An 18,032-nucleotide genomic window follows, 5' to 3' on the forward strand; every position below is an offset into this window, starting at 1 on the left:
ATGCGCGATGGCGAACGGGTGTTCGTTGAGAAGAAGGGAAGAAGAAGAACAAGAACAAGAAGACGAAGAAGAAGAAGAAGAAGAAGAAGAAGAAGAGGAGCGTAGGCAGCGCCTTCAGGAAAGACCGAAGCGCAGTGGGCATCGGTAAAGAATTATATAGTGTACGGCCACGAACCGAGTTTATAAAGCATGAAGGATGGAGCGGAGTTACGCGGTTTCTCGCCAGGGGCTACTTTTCGATTCGACAGGGCTCGCCAGGAACTAAAGAAGTCTATTGTACGGGATATGTAATACATGGAGCGGTCGTACATGACAGGAGGCAGGCATACCTATAGGTAGCTAGGCCGCCTCAACTTTATAATACATAATAAATCCCCATGGCATCGTCTCAGATTTTTCAACGCTACATATATTCAGCTGTACATACATCCAGAAACACCGGGACGGCGCGGCGTTCGTAATTGTTTTGACTCATTCGGAACGGAAAATAAACAGACGCAACGTTCGTCGAACGGACAATTGTATTATTCGAAGTAAAAATGAAAAGAGGGGGGGAGGGGGAAAAAACAAAATGGGATAAAATAAAAAAATTGATGCTGCGCCGCGACGTTTCGAAGCGGTCGGGGTCGGTTCGCATCGACGTATAGCTCGTCCGGAACCCCTCGACCGTTGACAATATATTACGCGTCGGCCGCCGCAGTGTGTATTAAGAGTAACTTCCGGAGTTTTCGATTAATTGAATTATCCGGTCTCGAACCCTTTTTTTTCCATTAAGGTTTTTCTTCGATCCCACAGCGCTCTTATACCCGTCCGCAGAGCTGTACGTAAACGCGTAAATTTTTCCGTCCACCGATTCTCGCCAAAAATCATCGTTCACCCCCCGGAATCCCCCAATTAATTCCCTCTTCGAAACACCGCCGCGGATATCGCGTTAGCGGAATTTATGTATCCGCAAATGAACGACGACGACTGGGACGAGGACGCTTGACCGCGGTATATAATTGTAATCCGAACGAGGTGACCGACGCATCTGTCGCTATTATCGGGACAAACGAGGCGAAGACACGCCTTGACCGGTGCGTATAGAGTTACGTCGGAGAGTCCGTCCACCGACGAACGAATGTAACGAAGGGAGGGCCGATTTTAACAAGGCGGCTATAAATTTTCGGAAACTCAGCGAGCGGACGGTCACTCGACACCGAATTGTACCCCGTCCACGGAGGCCCCCCCCCCCCCCCCCCCCCCCCCCCGCCCCTATTCGCGACCACGATACCACGATACCGCAGCTCTTTCTACACCGATGTTGCTGTTTACTCGCTCCGATACGCGGCTCATATACGCGACCACCTGGGGTCCGCATATTACCCACGTTACGCGGCCCCTCGGGGATCGCTTCTGCACACGGCTACCCGCTCTCGAATAATACGAGTGTTCCGAGGCTACGAGTCACGATCGCCCGCTACGCTTCTGGTCTTCAATCGCATCCGATTGCTGGAAGTTGGGAGATTCTCATTTCGGAATTTATTCGTTTGTTTCATTAGCTCCACTTGTTGGCAGGATCGCCCGTGAAAATGATCGAGGGCGTACCTCGAGTGTTGAAATAAATGCGCGCGGTTGACTTACCTGCGTTTGCGTGAGTCCGAGACTGGCGGCGAGTTCGGCTCTTTCTGGCAAAGCGAGGTACTGCGTCCTCTGGAACCTCCTGTTGAGCTGTTGTAGCTGTAGACTGCTGTAGATCGTTCTTGGTTTTCTCATTTTTTTCCCCTTTCCATTTCTCAATGATCCACCGCCGCCTCCACCGAGTTCGTCGACGAGGGAACCGCTCTTGTCACCCAGAGGAGAGAGGTCTGCGAACACGTACCACCCTGATATCAACCTTCAGAATTCTTACTCGGGAGTTTTCTACCAAGCAACTAACGGTACGACTAACGTTAAAAATAATACCCCGTTCGACGCCCCGTGGCAATTAAATTTCGAAATTTTGAACAGTTGCTAAGGAATTGTAAGAATTACGAACTACTCGTTATTCCAGTATAATCGATCGAGGCTAGTTGCTCGCCGTTATCACGCTGCAATACTATCGACGAAAGTGTTCTAGATATAGTTATATGGAGCGAACAACAACTAGAAATTTTCGCTAATTTGAAATCTATAAAATACTAAGTTGCGAAACCCGGAGATAACAGAATTCTAAATATAGCGTTTATTCTCATTCCGTCACACGACGAACACTCGATCAGGAGACATGAACACGCGTCCTCCGTATATCAACGAATTGACGAATTTTCGCTTTTGATCGCGACGTTTTTTCGCCCATTACGTACAAAATGTGCGCTGAATAGTTTCCCTTCGTTCGTCCAACGGTAGAATACGAACGCTTGGATATTATGAATTCTTGTTTACAGCGTGAACTGCAAGCCTTTATCGTGCGGTACGGCAAAACTTTATAGTTTATTACAGTGGTCGGGATCCGTTCTCGTTTGGGGAGGAGTTTCTATAAATAATTATAATTCGAATATAACCGGCAGCTGCTTTTGCATTGAATAATTGATAGCGCAGCTTTATTTATACCAGCCATTACGTATATCGCGCTCAACATTAATCTATTATATTCCATAAATTCGTAAGACATTATCGAGGCAAACTTGTTGTCCGTATGGCATATAATGGTCGTTATATTTTTCACCCGTGTTACCCCAGATTCTGAATACCCATACAGTCTCAGCGATTGAATTAACGAACGAAAAGAATACCGATTCCATCGAATTCCCCTCCGCTCGATTTCACCCCCAGAAGCCCCCCCACCCCACCCCGCCCCCCTGTGGTTCGAGATAATCGCACGCCCCGCGGTGTTTTGAAAAATAAAAACTGGCTCGTCTAGGTGAGCGATAAAATTTACGATCTTTCAATTGCGTGCGATGCCTTTTCTTTTCCCAAGAAGAAAAAATCGCTGTACGTATCGTTGATCGCTCGAGGTGCGAAGACAACGAATTGCGGAATATTATTATTTTTTCCTGCGCTTTTCCACCGAGCAGGGGGGGGGGTGGGGGGTGGCGAGGTATATGGTTATTCATATTTTCGGGTAGATTAGATGAGTTGTTAGCCATTATTCATGTATATATATATAGATTAACACAGGTACGTAGAACACGTTACATTCGAGTAACATTATAATCTCAGTAATTGCACGCGCTAATTCCGTGATGAGCGGTAATTAATTAGTAAACTGATTAAATCGTGTTCGTGGCTCACTGAAACAAGTATTATATGTACTATGTACGTATGCCACGGCTGTGTAGCTGGTAGTGCAGGTTTACGGTCATAAGAGTACAACTATATGTATATATATATAGAAATATATGTACATATCATATATACCTCGCAGAGTTCAAGTATTGCACGTGTGTACATTATACCTACATTATTCACAGCCTTACCTATATATATATATATCTCTATCTCTTCATATGTTTTAGCACCGCGCAAATACACCGACAATTCCAACGCCGGTACCTGCGTTACGTCACGCGTCTATATATCGACTACGCACACGCTCAGACAAATACACAACTAATGAACGACGAAACCACAACGTAATTGGTGTAAATTTTTAAAAACTATCGGATTGTACGACGTACTCTTCGTCGAAGATTCGATTCGATTGGCTATTCGACCGGATTTTAAATGTTCGCGTTTAATCAGGCGCCGTTATTTCTTTGATGTCGATTATTTTGGGTATTTTAAAATACTCGAACACGCCGTACACCCCAGTCGAGTTGCAGATGGCCATCGTGCGGCGAACGTGTATTCCGGTGTATCGATTAACCTGAATTCAGGTAAACTAAAAAAAAAAAGTGAAAAAAAAATAAAAAAGAAAAAAATGGTTGGCACAATCGATTTTCAACCTTTTACATAATAAGTTGTACTTAATTAATTACACACCACTCGACTGTGCGTACGGCTGATAATCGAATAGAAAAAACAATACGAGTACGGTATAACGTAGGGCTGTACGCGAGGTGATCGTATTTTTCAAAAATACAATATCAATTATTCGAAAAACTATGGGTGTGTCCGTACCTCGTTTGCGCCACGTATACATAAATCGAGACTAATTATGTATTTCACGCGCCAAGATGAAAAGGTCGATAGAAATGACCGCGCGCTATTCGACCGCCTACCTATGCAATAGTAATCGTACATCAATAATCGTACGCGCATACCCTATTTGCTCGGTTGCCCCGAAAAAAAAAAACAAAAAAAAAATTAAGAAAGAAAGAAAGAAACTAAGGAGAAGAAAAAAGTCACGGCCACTGGCGCGACGGTGGGGAGGCGTAAAAGGAAAATGTGACTTTTTCCGGGTGAATCTTTGAAAAATTTTCGACTCACGCTCGAGTACCTTCCGCTCGTGAAGATCTACGATCTTGTTACAACAACTTAACCTCAGCGGCGGCGAGGGATCGCCATTAGGGGTGGGGATCGGATGTAGACGGTGGGAGTTGGTTCGCAGGTAGGTATATTCGAACCTGCGACGACCGATCATCCAGCTCTTTTTCCCCGTCTTTCTCTCGTAGCTCGGCGCGCCCAACTAATCCTTGTAAATACAACCGTTTAATACTTAATCCATCACTCCCGAAAAGTCCGATGACTACCACCCCCCTCATCCGCACTAGGTATACGCTGCCCGTTGCAGCCGAACGAACCAACGACCGAATGAATGGAAGGAAACTAACAACTGTTAGTCGTATTGTCTTAACCTTCACTAATTCTTTGACTAATTCGCGACCCAGCTTCTAGTTTCTTGCAACTTGTACACCAGCCCTTAGTCCCGTTGCAGCTCGCCGTATAGCTGACAACCAAAATCGACCGGATTGATGTCCGACGATTTTCAGGCGTCACGCTGATTGACCGTACAACGAATCCTATCCACCACTTTTTTCTTCATCCGTGATCCGATTTGCTTCTTATCTCGAGCCTCCTCACTGGGCAACGTTCGCTATTTTTCCTCGTCGAAAAATCGGGAAACCAATTTTCGAATCCGGCGTGATATTTTTTGTTTATTTTTTTTTTCTACAACGTCGTAGGAGGACTTCGTTTTCACCGGGTTTGCGGCGAAAGCCCGGGGACGCGCCTGACGGTAAACAGAAATCGCATGACTCGAAATAATAAAAAAGCGTCTTGATCAGGATTAGGTAATTAGCGGAGGTGATATCGTCCCCTGCACGGTAAGCGTATAGCGACACTGCGGGGGGTTAACGTACATAAACGTGAACGGGACATGAAAACGTCCGGCTATTTACGATCGTGAAAATATACACGGACAACACTGATTGCCATCGAGTGTATGTAACCGACAAGCGAAACGTCACTTCACGTGTGCCATCGGCAATAAATAAAAAAGTGGATCGATGACTAGTTTTTACGAAAAAAAAAAAAAGAAAAAAAAATTGTCACAAGGTCAGCGTCCGACAACTGTGTAATATTACATTTCTACGATCCGTCGTCGAGGGCGGGATAATCGTGAAATATCTCAATGAAAATTAAATCGCGGATAAGCAGCGATTCGCACGGGATGCAGATGCGGGAATCGCAGCTCGAACGGGAGGGGGATTCGCACGAAGTTGTATTATAGTAACGTAATAAGAAGAAGGTGTGCAGATAGGCTCGGCGATACAGCACCCGAGGACGTGCAAACAGGTAAACCAGCTCCCGTGGAGTGGATGGGATATGGAGAACAAACAATAGAGTGGCTAGATATAATAGATGAGCATCGTTACAGCTTACAATTTCATTGTCCATATTTCAATGCTAATTCAGAGATCGTGGATCGGATAAACTATACGCGAGTGCACGATTGTTACGGACGGAGGTATCGAAAGTAAACTGCTCTTTCGACGATATTAAAACTCCGTGTGTATAATACAACAATCGTAACAACGACGACGATAACGGAGATGCACGTGTGTACACCTCTGTAGACGCGCGTTATTATACCTAACGTAAATGAACGCGGTGCATCGGGTGATCGTCGATGTGCACCGGCATTAATCTGACATTGAACTATCCGCTGTACCTAGCCGTATATTTTACCGCGAGGATATCGTAAGCGAAGAAAATATTTATACCACCGATGACGATAACGCACAACCGGATAACCCTATCCAACGTACGACGCGGATAAACCCCATAATGATACGAAGGGATACTTTGAAATCGTTTTTTTTATTTCTCTCAAACTCCTACCGTACATTGGAACAGGTATACCATAAATGGATGCGTACATTTTTCACGAGGTAATTCAACGATTTCTCTTTTCTCTGGTTTTTTGAGAACGATTTTTTGCGTACAGCGATTTTAGAAAATTCGCATCACGTTAAGAGAAATGACGAATGAAATGTTGAGAGAATCTTTGCGCGAATATAACAACGGGTGCTATCCTTGCGGGAACGGATCGAAGAGCGTATCGCACGTCTATTGGCGATCGTGAATATTTGACGGCGTGTAAGACGAGGCATTTCATATTTTCATACCCTAGCTGCACACGAGTCATAGGTATATACGTATCAATATCGCATTTCTCACGATCGGAACGACCGACTATAGATCTTTAACTATTTTTTTTTTTTTTTCTATTTTATACCGATTGCCGTAAGTAACATCCGGGTGGTTACTCGATTTTACACATCTATGTACAAAAAAGGAGGATCTCGTAGTTGGAAATAATCGTCAATAATTTTTTCTCCCCGTTTAGCGAAACTGCAGCGTTCGAATGTTGCGCATATTTTCGCTGTTATACATACGCGGGCAAATGTAAAACTCGGTATATATACAATATATATCTAGACGTTCTTCGTATACGGGCGAGGAGGATAAAAAAAGTGACAATAATAATTTAAATAATAATAATAATGATAATATCGACGGCGAGCGGGGGCTACTTCGCGGTTATACGTGCACAAGGTACACATGTTCCTACACAGCGTGGCGTAAGTTACACTTACGCACGGCGTAGGTATATACGGTGTGCGCGAGTAAGTTTAACGAGCAGCTAAATACGGCGTAAGTGTAGCAAGTCTTGGCTATAAATCCCGTAAATATCATAGTGAACATTATCATCTGCCAGCGCGTAGGTATATGAGCAGAGCGCGCGCGGAAGAGGAATATTTTCCACCGTCCATCCGAAGACGAAGGGGACCGGATCTTATGGAGCTTGAATAATTTATAATGTATGACGTTAGCCGAGCGAAGATTGCTCCCGTTGCCCGCCAAGCCGTAAGAAGACCGACGAGGAGCCGCCGCTGCAGGGTTGCCCTGTTTTTGTTTCAACGTTTTTCCTTCCGTTTCTTTGTTTTTTTTTTTTTTTTCATCCCCGTTTTCATTTCTCAACGAATCGTCGTCCGCGGTTTTGCCACGTCTCCGCGTACAAGCGATACGGGTAATACACGTGGAAAATTTCAGGCGAAAATTTGAATTTATATGAATTTCCGGCACCTGCCGCCGCCCACAGCATCTGCACTCTCTCTCTCTCTGCAACGGCGCTTTTACACGCGCGCGCACTCCCTCCCTTACAGACCGTGCAAAATATTTTTTCTCCCTTATTCTTTTTTACTGCGCCGGTGGTATAGCGCGGCATTTTTACACACCTTATCCGTTCTAAATTTCGGTTCGGTTTTTGTCTTAAAAATTCAGCCGTCGCACTTTGCCGCGCCGTGTCGTATACATCGGGATGTATAATATACTGCAACGCGGGGTGCACCGCACGCGGCGGACGTCGAGCGTCGGTTTTTACCTGTCGTCTGTTACAGATTTCTCTCTTTTCTTTTTCTTTACTATTCTTTTTCTTTGTTTTTTTTTTTTTTTTTGTTCTTTCTACCTTCTTTTTTCGCTCGAATTAGCATACAGAAGCTCCGCGAAGAGCCCGTAGCTTAGTTTACGACTCTATTGCGGTATTCTTCGACGCGTTCTATATGTATTTGTACACGATACATAGATACAAATTTGGGCGAACGCTACGCGATGCGGATTTGAATATCTAATAAATCACTATAAGTTAGACCAGCTCTGCGGGTCCTCGTAAATTTCCCTTATTGCAGCCGTGTATATAGTCTTCACGAGACAAACCGCGGCCCAAGGAAAAAGAAAAATGTGTCCCACTTTTTACGATCGACTTTTAGCGGGGCAAGTTATCGTCGTTGCTTAAAAAATCAAGAACTACGTAGATACAGTTATATATATATTCGGATGAATCCGAATTATACACTCTCGAGGGAATATACCCCCCTCCCCCTGACACTTTTAACCGTCAAAAGTAACGCAATATTATATCAGACCGTTGTGCACAACCATTTTAGTTGCGTGTCACCATTGCGTCTTCTCCAATAATGTCCGCAGTTTATAAAACCCCCCTTCGGTTATAGAAGAAGAAGCAGAAGAAGAATAAGTTCTTTGTATAAGTCGAGATAACTTTTTTTCCCCATTCACCGCGACTAATACCGTTAATTCTGTTCTTTTTATATATATTTTTTTTTCTCTTTTCTTTTCCTCTTTTTATACGTTTTGTTCCTTTATTCTTTTCCTTTCTCTCTACTCGTTTTACCAACCCTTACGAGCCGCTGTCACGATTTCCCACTATCCCATTTAAGAGAAGATCGGATATCTACACCGCCACTTGCGGTTTCCATAACTCAATCTAACTTGTAATATATTTCGATGGATTTAATGTATATTATCCGTGGTATAAGCGCGATAAAATATCGAGGATAGAAGAGAGAATATATCAGAATATTCAAGTACACGAGCTGGCAAATTACACGTACGCGCGTACCCGTACCGTTTTATCGTCGTGTGCAGTTGCGGTATTAAACGCGACGGGAGGAAAAACGACGTACGAAGTTTTTTTTTTTTTTATTTCTATTTTCTTGTTCTCTAATTATTGTATCCTTAATATAAACCCATTAGTTATTCTCTCCACACTTTTCTTTCCACTTGTGAATTCCAGCGTTATATATTTATGCGTGTAATATACATATCTAATCAATTCACGACTCGCCGTCTGTAACTATATTAGCTTTTGAATTATTACGCTCCGTTATTATATTCGCTCTGCACCGCTTTATTGTCGAATTAATTCTATACGACGACGAGAAAAAGCTGACATCTGTTTTTTTTTCTCTTCTCTCCAATTCAAATAATATCGTATACTTACAGTTCGGGTATTCCCCGTCTTTCGGGGGGGACGGACATTGCGGTGCGTAAGATCCGAGATGATAACCGTAGGTGTTGTGCTGATGCATGGGGGCGAAGGGATAGCCGGCCAGGGCGGATCTTGGACTCGGAAATCCGCTGTCCGCGTGCTGTTGGTTTCCGCTTCCGGGACCGGATCCTTGATGGCCCAGAGAGCCGACCTGGTGGGGAAACTGATGGGATCCCGGGACGTTGTGGCCCCCGGGGTATCCTCCCCGAAGACTGGCGGGGTTGTAGAGGTTGTTGTGCTGGAGTTCGATGAACGCCGATTTGCCGGACTGCGATACCGGGGTGCTGGAGGCGCTGTCACCGCCGTTCCCCGCCGGTCCGGGAGTCACGGAACCGAGGCCCGCGTGGTGAAGATGCTGCTCCATGTCGGAACCGCCGCCGCCCCCGCCCCCGCCCCCTCCCCCCGCGCCGCCCCCGGACGTACCGCCGCTCATGCTGTTCGGCGTCGGGGTGCTCGAAGGACACGGGTCGCCCGCCCCGAAGGGGCTCCCCAAGTCCGTGAAATTAAGCGTCGTTGTACTTCCCGTACGCTCCACAGTTGACACAATGCCTACACTGCAGCAACTTTTCGCCGTCGCTGTCGCCGTCGCCGACGCCCCGATAACGCTCGGGGCCCGAATTTTGGGGCTGGCCAAAAAACACCGGCTCAACTACACACTACCGATACACGTCTTTCGATCACTGTCACAGAGCATTTACGGAACTCGATTCACTCGACGTTGGTATTTCCAGATTCGATCCTGTATATTCTCTATCGGTCCGCGCTCGGAGTCGCCGATTAGTCACCCTGAGGTCCGATCTGGGTGCGAAACCCGCTGGGGCGATATTTTTAATGTCCGGTGTACCGATGGTCGTTGATATTTTGAATAATTTCTAAACTCGGTCTGATTATTTTCAAATGATTTTCTCGAGTTCGTCGCACATCTGCAGTGGTATTCGATGGATTGGCTTCACTCAGATCATTTCACTTCGTCGGGCACTTCACTTGGTTTTATATACTATATCGACTCCGATGTCGAAGCGACGGATGAGGCGGTACAAGTTCACAAAAAATTGATTGAAAAGAAAAAGAATAACGAGAAACTCTTCGTTTGAATATTGTCCGCACTGCGTATCGTCATTCTAATTATCCCTCATCGAAGTTATTATATGCGGGACATGGTTGCGAGTCATGCGTCGCTCGATAAAATCGAAAAATCCAAATTCCGCAGTGGCAAGAAATTCCCAGGATCAGATTCCGGCTCGAATAAAGAATTTAGAAAATAGAATATCGGGGGCTTGTGGCTGCGCAACTAGACAAGCGGTTGTCTATGCCCCGAACGTCAGCTTGACACTGAAGGATCTTTGGCGAGGGATGAACTCAGGTAGCGGTAAAAGAAACGAAACATAGTCACAAACTTGCACTTGTTCGACGAATAAATTTTTCATGAATTTCGTATTAATGTTACAGTTGATAAACGTTGATAACGCGGTCATCAAGGACGAAGCGTAGAATCGAAGCTTTTATCGAAAGTTTCTTTTCCTTTTTGGTTTGGTTTCTTTTTTTTTTGAAAAAAATTAAATTCGACCTATAAAATTTTATCCAAGTGTTTCGACGTGTATCCGCGTATAGTGGTATATTTATTTATTTGTTTATCTCGTTACCGCGAATTGGTTTCAATAACACTATAATTCAGTAGGCAAGGGTTAAATTAGGCGGTCGAGAAAGCAACGGGGGTAATGCGTGTGTCGCCCTGCAACAATCGTAATTACGGGTCATTTATAATAATTGTCTGCAATTTTGATATTAAGTCGCTCGCGCGTACAAAAAGGTTTTGAGACCAGTTGTCCGCGAACTGTCTAGGCCTACGGGAGACCGGCTTGCAGCTAAAATCGTATACGTAATTTTTCTCCGTTTTTTTCCCCCTCAATTTTTGCCTTTTAATTGATGTCGCGCGGGGCGGTTTTCAAAAGGTACGTGAAACGCGAATTTTCGCCTCGACAATTATCATCCGGATACGAGGAAACGCGCGGAATCATTTACCCCGAATTTATTTATTTACTCGTTCGTTCGCTGTACCTTTTTATTATCTATTTTTTATCACGTTATACTCGCGGTCCGGTCGCGCACCACTCGGAGAAAACGGCTATCGTGGATAACAGAGATAGAGACACACGCGCGAGTAGACTGTAGCAGCAGTGCACACCGTTCGCTGCGACCACGTATAATGATACATAATGAAGCCTCGGCCGCTCCCCGTGCTCAAACTTGATTCGAAATTCGTCCGTCGGGGCGCCACGCGTTGCACACGCCCCCCTCACGATCCGAGCGTTTCATTGGCTGTCCGTCGCTCGCCCTTCCACTGTTTCGTGACGTTGCGGCGTCTGATTCACCCGTGGGAAGCCATTATGGTATACTGTGGGCGGGGCCTGAAACTGACACGCCCACTCAGACTCCCGGGCACCGAAAGAGGTGTTTTCTCTATACCTGCAGCTTCGAGGAGACCCCAGCAGCATCCCGGAGATACCCTCCGGAGTCGAGTCCTGGATTTGAGCGGATTCTTGGATTTCACTAAACCACTCGCCAATGTTGTCCCCATGACCTCGTGGGGACGGTATCGATAACGGTGGGACGAGGAAGCTGCACCGATTTACACGTCGAATCTTGATTGGCTGTTTCGAACAACGACTGGAAATCATCCCTCTCGAAAGCACCTCCGAGTCCGAACGAGGGAGAGAGAGAGGAATCGAATTTTTGTTTCAAACGGTGACGCGATTTCCACCTCGTACGACGAAGAAGTGGTACGACAGTAAGTCGGGATGCCCTTTTGCGGATCAATAACCGTTTTATCGGACTCAACTTCGCTCCTCGTTTTCAACTACGAATCAACTTTCACCCGGTTTTCGTCGAACGTAACTTGGCACACCTACGACGATTTATAAACGGAGAGAACTTTAATGACGACATGTCCACTCGTTCACACGTTGACCACCACGTGCAGCTTAATTCCTCGCAAATAGGGCTCACACTCCGGTGAACTTGAACTTGTGTTAATTCGATCGGATAATTGATCTTTTCACTGAATATTCAAAGTTCCGATCCGCAGACCCCGTAAAATGCTCGGGTATTTTATACGTGACCTTGCGTCGTACAGGCAACTCATCCATTCTTTTTTTTTCCATCATTTTTCGATCGGTCGAATCACCGATATATCTGTACCCTGATTAGCCTGCGGGGGAGGGGTCGGGGGAGGGGCACGACTTTGTCACCGCCTGATTTTCTTCTTGTACTTTAAGGCCGAATACGATCTCACACGCACTTCGTGTCGGACACTCACAACTACAAATTCATTTTCAGCGGGATTGAATTTCGAAACTTGTGGTTCTTGAAAAAGGACGTCGGTGGGACAAAAAGGATTTTGAGGAAAAGTCGGGAACGTTATCGATTGTCCACGTGGTAAGGTGGTCAAAGTATAAGGCAGGCAAGGGTCGTTACGTAACTTACGTTCCTCGATTGAATATTAATTTTCTCAGATATATACGCATACACGATGTTATTCAGTTACATGTACGACTGTAGGTTTATGTGATATATGGGAATATCGCGGAGTTAGAGACCTCCGGAACAATTTTCTTGTCTATACTGTGGTATACGCGAACGATTATTAGGTAATCATTCAATATCCATCATCTACACCTGTTTCTCAGAATGTAAAATTATCCCGACAACAAACTTGTAACTCCCGATGGCAAAACAATTCCACGGAATGCCGTGTAATTTCGTTTCACCTACCGCGTTCGCGGCTCCCACATCCGGCACTCGAACGGCAAGAATATAAGATTATCCGAAAGTTATTGCGTAACGTCCGACGCGCGTTGGAAAAATACTTTTTTCGCAAAATAGCGTAACGCGTTCGGAGGGTTGGAAGGGTTTTATTTTTCGAAAAATAAAAAACGGTAACCCCGTTACGTCGTACGCCGACTCCGCGTCCGTATCGCGGCCCCCTTACACGTACGAAACAATACTTAGAGCTCCGGTTGAATCAAGGACTATAATTTGACCGCGCGCGATCCAAAACTCAGGACCGATGTAGACTGGCCCGAAGCCTAGCGCCATATTTGATAGTAACAAGTGTGGACAAAATTGCGGCTCTTAATCCTAAGTAGGTGTGAGTTATTGTTGAAAATTATCGAGGGAACCTAAAATTTCGTTCTGCAGCGAGTGAAAACGCTAAACTACCTAGGTATACCGCACGAAATGGTCAATTACATCGAACGTCGGATACGTAGGCCGTAACGGGTCATGTACCCAGAAATTCGAATCGTTAGTTTCATCGCCATCGTCCTATTTCAAAATTTTGACCTCCACTCGTTCGCTCCGCTTCGGGATTTTTCGGGACTTCGCCGCGCGAAAACGGTACTCGACGTTCGCGAAGAAGGAAGGTAACCGCGATAGCGTTCGATTTCGATTTTTGACGCGCGGTAATCGTCCGCGGGCTCCTTCCGCGTCGATGAATATTAAAAGCGCGCGGAGCGCAGCGACCGGCTGAGGGATGGCAAGAAAAGCGAAGCGATGTATCATTTAACGCCGGGGTCCGCACCTCGCGGAGTGGCATCATTAAATCAATTATATAATCAGCATACCGCAGTGCGACTACCACCAACGCGGAGCGACAACCACTCAGAGGCCCGGTGTGTACGGGCGGCAGCGAATTACCTCGATGACACGTGTTTACCTTAAGCGCCACTTGTCAATTAGACCTTCCATTAAGCCCGTAATCTCGTGCCATACCAGCTGAGAGTTGGGTACACCAACACCGCGTACACACCATGGGTACACGCCGCGCATTATACATACACCGTAACGTACGTAACTCCGTACACAACACCCATGGTGGATATATTACGGCGCATCGCGCCTCGACAACTATATGTATTCATTAGAGCGAACATCGACGGTATACATAGGAGAGTAAGACCCCGCGCGCGCGAAACGACCGGGGGCGGGGGGGTGGGGTGTCTCGTATAAACTCGTCGGAATATAATCACCGATGTGAAAACGGGGCTCGTTACAATCCTCCTCTACAAGGCAATGGGCACAATTTTATTGTCATGTGAAACGAGAGCCCTACCTATATATACATATATCTATATACAATAGGCGTAGGGTAAAAATTGACGTCGCGCGCGACGCGTTCGTCTCTGGACGGAGCGCGTCGGGCCCCGCGAGCTGAGGTCGTCCTCGGGGCTCCGCGACTCGAACGGATGAAATCATCGCGATTATATTTTCGAAAAAAATTTCCGCGAGCGACGCGCGTATATCTGCCCGACGTACGCGCACGTGCGTCAGGCGGCGTGTGTAACGCGTAGGCGCGGGGGGGTACGTGTAACAAAATTATCCGTTATCAAAGTTTGATCAGATTGATTCCGCAGGTAGTAATTTCGATTAATTAAGCTAAAACGGGGATAGGCTGCACTTAAAAATAGATTAAAACTTCCTTTAATTAAATCACCATAAATAATGTATGTGTATAGGTACGCCCGCGAAAGTGCATAAAGTGGTTTAGCCTGCGCGAATCGCGAGCGAACGCGGGTTCGGGCCACCGTAATATCCGACAAATTCCGACAATTATATACTCGTACCTGTACCCCATCGATGGAATATTTTAACGCCTCTTGGATCTTTAGATTGAATTATTATCGTTTCCCGTATCTCCTTGATTTTCTGTTTTTTTTTTTCGGAAGTACAACGGAACGTGGAGGACGACGTAGGATTTTCGAAGGGCAACGGATATAGGTACACGCAAGGAATACATCCACGTATGTACGAATGCACGGATCGGAATTCGGGCTATATTTTACGCACGTTCGGAGCCGCAGCTGCCAATAAACACAGGCTGCCGATGCCGCGCTCCGCAGCGAAGAAACAACTCAAATTACAGATATCGAGCGGCGAAAAGATCGGGAATCACGCTCCTTATCCGCCCGCCATATATCTCGCCGCGTACCAGATCCCGCTGCGGTTTAACGCGATATTGTATACGTCCCAACCGTCAGCCGTGGCCGTATCCCGATGAATACGGCGTCCGTACGAAAGAACGTAGAAACCATATAAAAGCTGTTCTATCGTCGAAAAAGCCTCGAAATCGGCACACGATAACGACGAATTTCGTCACGTCGAAACGCACGTGACGCAAAATCGTCGTCATCATCATTCGAACCTGTTCGAATGGAATCAGCTGCAATTTCGCACAACTGAAAACATTGTACGTCGGCCACGCCCAGTCGTCAGTATACGTTAGAACGACGTACTCAGGTACGTCCCATGTACGAATGTTATGCATTTATGTATACGTATATGCGTCTGAATATATCATGTATAGCCGTCTCTACGTATACGCGAGTTTATATACCCGATATGTATATGTATGTATACGTATGCGAATACGTAGGTGGTATACGCGCGCGGACTTTTAGAGCCGTAATAAAGAACGGACGTTACGACCGGCTCGGTAAAGTCAGCGAGGCCCGGAGCTAGCTTGTCATTGCCGAGAACTAATTTCACGACTTGAATATATACACCTATATACGCGCAACGGCGTAGAAAAATCTCGCGTTTACATTCCTTACGTGTACGTAGGGCGGATCATGTATTTTACCGCGGCGCGAGGTTTCGCGCGGAAATTTAGCCGCGTCAATTTAACGCCTCGGTTTCGGACGATGGTCGCACGTGCTTCCACGTGTCACGTAAGCGGCGGCGCGGTACCCCGAAGCCCGATTTCCAAATTTGGCGCATCGAGGATCGCCGGTTGATCTTTCGGTCAGAGGTACATATAACGAAGACTCGAAGCCGCGTCCCCGGGACGATTCGAAATTCGAAATCGAGTCGGACGTTTTGACACCCGATAGACTAATTCGAGATATTCCGTTGGCGCAATTTGCGGTCACGTAAAATATAACGTATCTAAACTGTGTACAGCCTATGCATTATTATAACTGGAAACACTTATTTGGTCACGGAAATTTAACTCTCTCAGAAAAAAAAAAGATACGTATACAGCGTACACGTAAATAAGTGTCTTTTCCGTCGATCTTATACACCGCTCGCTCTCAAAGTTTCCGTCTATCCGCGTTTATATCGTAGCTATACGTTCGCCTGTATACATATGTATATGTATATCCTTACTCTTATTTCACGCCTGCACACTCTACCCGTAGAATCGCGCGATGTATACAGCTCTACGGGTACGCGGGTACGTAGAGCTGAATATACCGTTTCTTTAACGGAGTTAGCGATAAAAGCTGCGGTACGGGTTATATGTGTGTAAGTCCGTAATGTACAAATACTAAATAACCGCGTGTGGTTCTCTCGGTGGTTCTACTTCGTCGACACGGATCGATGCGGTTTCACCTTTTTTTCTTTTTCAACGTTAAACCTGCCCTCGGTATCAGCAATTGCTTTCGCCACTCTCTGTACCAACTGTTGAACCCCAGCGGTGGCCTGCAGACCGCGCTGAGGAATACTTGTAAGTCGGGGAAAAATCGTTCCTTCAAACTTCCTCCTCGATTGCGGATACCGATTTTTCCTCCTCTCGTTAATTTCGGGGCGGCTAAGAGCGCGTTGACAGACGTCGTAAAATTCATGTAGAATTTTGTGAGGCTGTAGGATCGTCGTACGGGTCGCGTGAATAAGAATCTCGTCGACTGGTCCCCCGGCTGCCGATCAAAGAAAGAAACTTCCCAACGATACCCTTTCGATCCAAAAGGCGTTCCACGTCGCGAACGAAACGGCCTCGGACATATTCGTATCTCGAACTCGAGAACGGAGGGAAAAGTGGCGGCGAACGAAATTTCAGATCGTCGAACCAAAAGCGCGCGTGGGATACGGAAAAATTTCATTCGCGGTCGTTGGTGAAATGCACATCCGTTGCGACGCGTCGGTATACAGCGTGTATACCATCGGATCAGCTCCGCGTGGCAGGTAGGCTTTGTGTGAGAAGATGAAGGAATCGAACCGCGAACGATATATGAAAAGAGCCTTCTCAATTCCTCGGAGCCTGCAGGAACGGCGTTATTGGTCGTGGCTAATCGATTATCGGCGTGACCACGCGTTCGAAAATTCTCACTTATTAGGAGCCCGCGCATAGATCAAACTCGAGTTTTCATTTCCATCATCTCGTGTACGAGAACGGGGCTGAGGGGGATTTTTTTACGGAGTTATGCGCGGCTACCATATTCCGGGTCGCACACCGCAACATGCTTTCCTCGCCCCTTCCTATTCTCCATTCTCCATTCTTCTTCTCTTTCTTTTTCTTCTTATTTTATTTCAATTTTCTTTCACTCCGCAGGGAAGGAGATCAATTCGATGGAGCAATATGAGCCGACTCCGGACCACTGCATGGCCTGGGGAGGGGGGGGGACTCCCCTAATTTAATTTTTTTACTCTATACGCGTACGTTAAACACAGAAGGCCGAATTATATCCCGCAACGCACGGAAGATCGGCTTCTCCCGAAAAAGAACGAGAATAATAATAAGTGAACGGAACAAAAATGAAAGAACCTGCGGGGCAGAAAAGTCCTTTGGCTTTCGGTCGCAATTACAAAGATCCCGAAGACACTCCACTCGCGCTCTGCAGGGCTACGTCCACCTCAAAATGTCATGCGAATGTCCATGTTTTCGAGTACCACCCCCCTCAATTTTTGACGCCGCGCCGCGGCGGTGCGGTACGAGTACCGCGGTAGTGGCAACACGCGGGGGGGGGGTGTGAGTCGAAAATGCGCCCGGACAATTAGCCGTAAT

The 18,032-nt window shown here is 46.2% G+C and overlaps 1 protein-coding gene across 2 annotated transcripts in view; it reads right to left on the reverse strand.

Moving 5' to 3' along the window:
* Positions 1 to 11,466, reverse strand: part of Dll (homeotic protein distal-less) — a 48,223-nt gene extending 36,757 nt beyond the window's left edge. Inside the window, 2 exon segments of one of the 2 annotated variants that reach the window (NM_001308540.1) lie at positions 1,624 to 1,847; positions 9,206 to 9,623. In NM_001308540.1, coding sequence (NP_001295469.1) covers positions 1,624 to 1,847; positions 9,206 to 9,617 — 636 coding nt within the window. In that variant the 5' untranslated portion in view covers positions 9,618 to 9,623. 2 annotated transcript variants of the gene reach the window in all.
* Between the last annotated feature and the right edge of the window lie 6,566 nt (positions 11,467 to 18,032).

Source organism: Athalia rosae, chromosome 1, assembly GCF_917208135.1.
Source record: "Athalia rosae chromosome 1, iyAthRosa1.1, whole genome shotgun sequence".
Classification (NCBI taxonomy): domain Eukaryota; kingdom Metazoa; phylum Arthropoda; class Insecta; order Hymenoptera; family Athaliidae; genus Athalia; species Athalia rosae.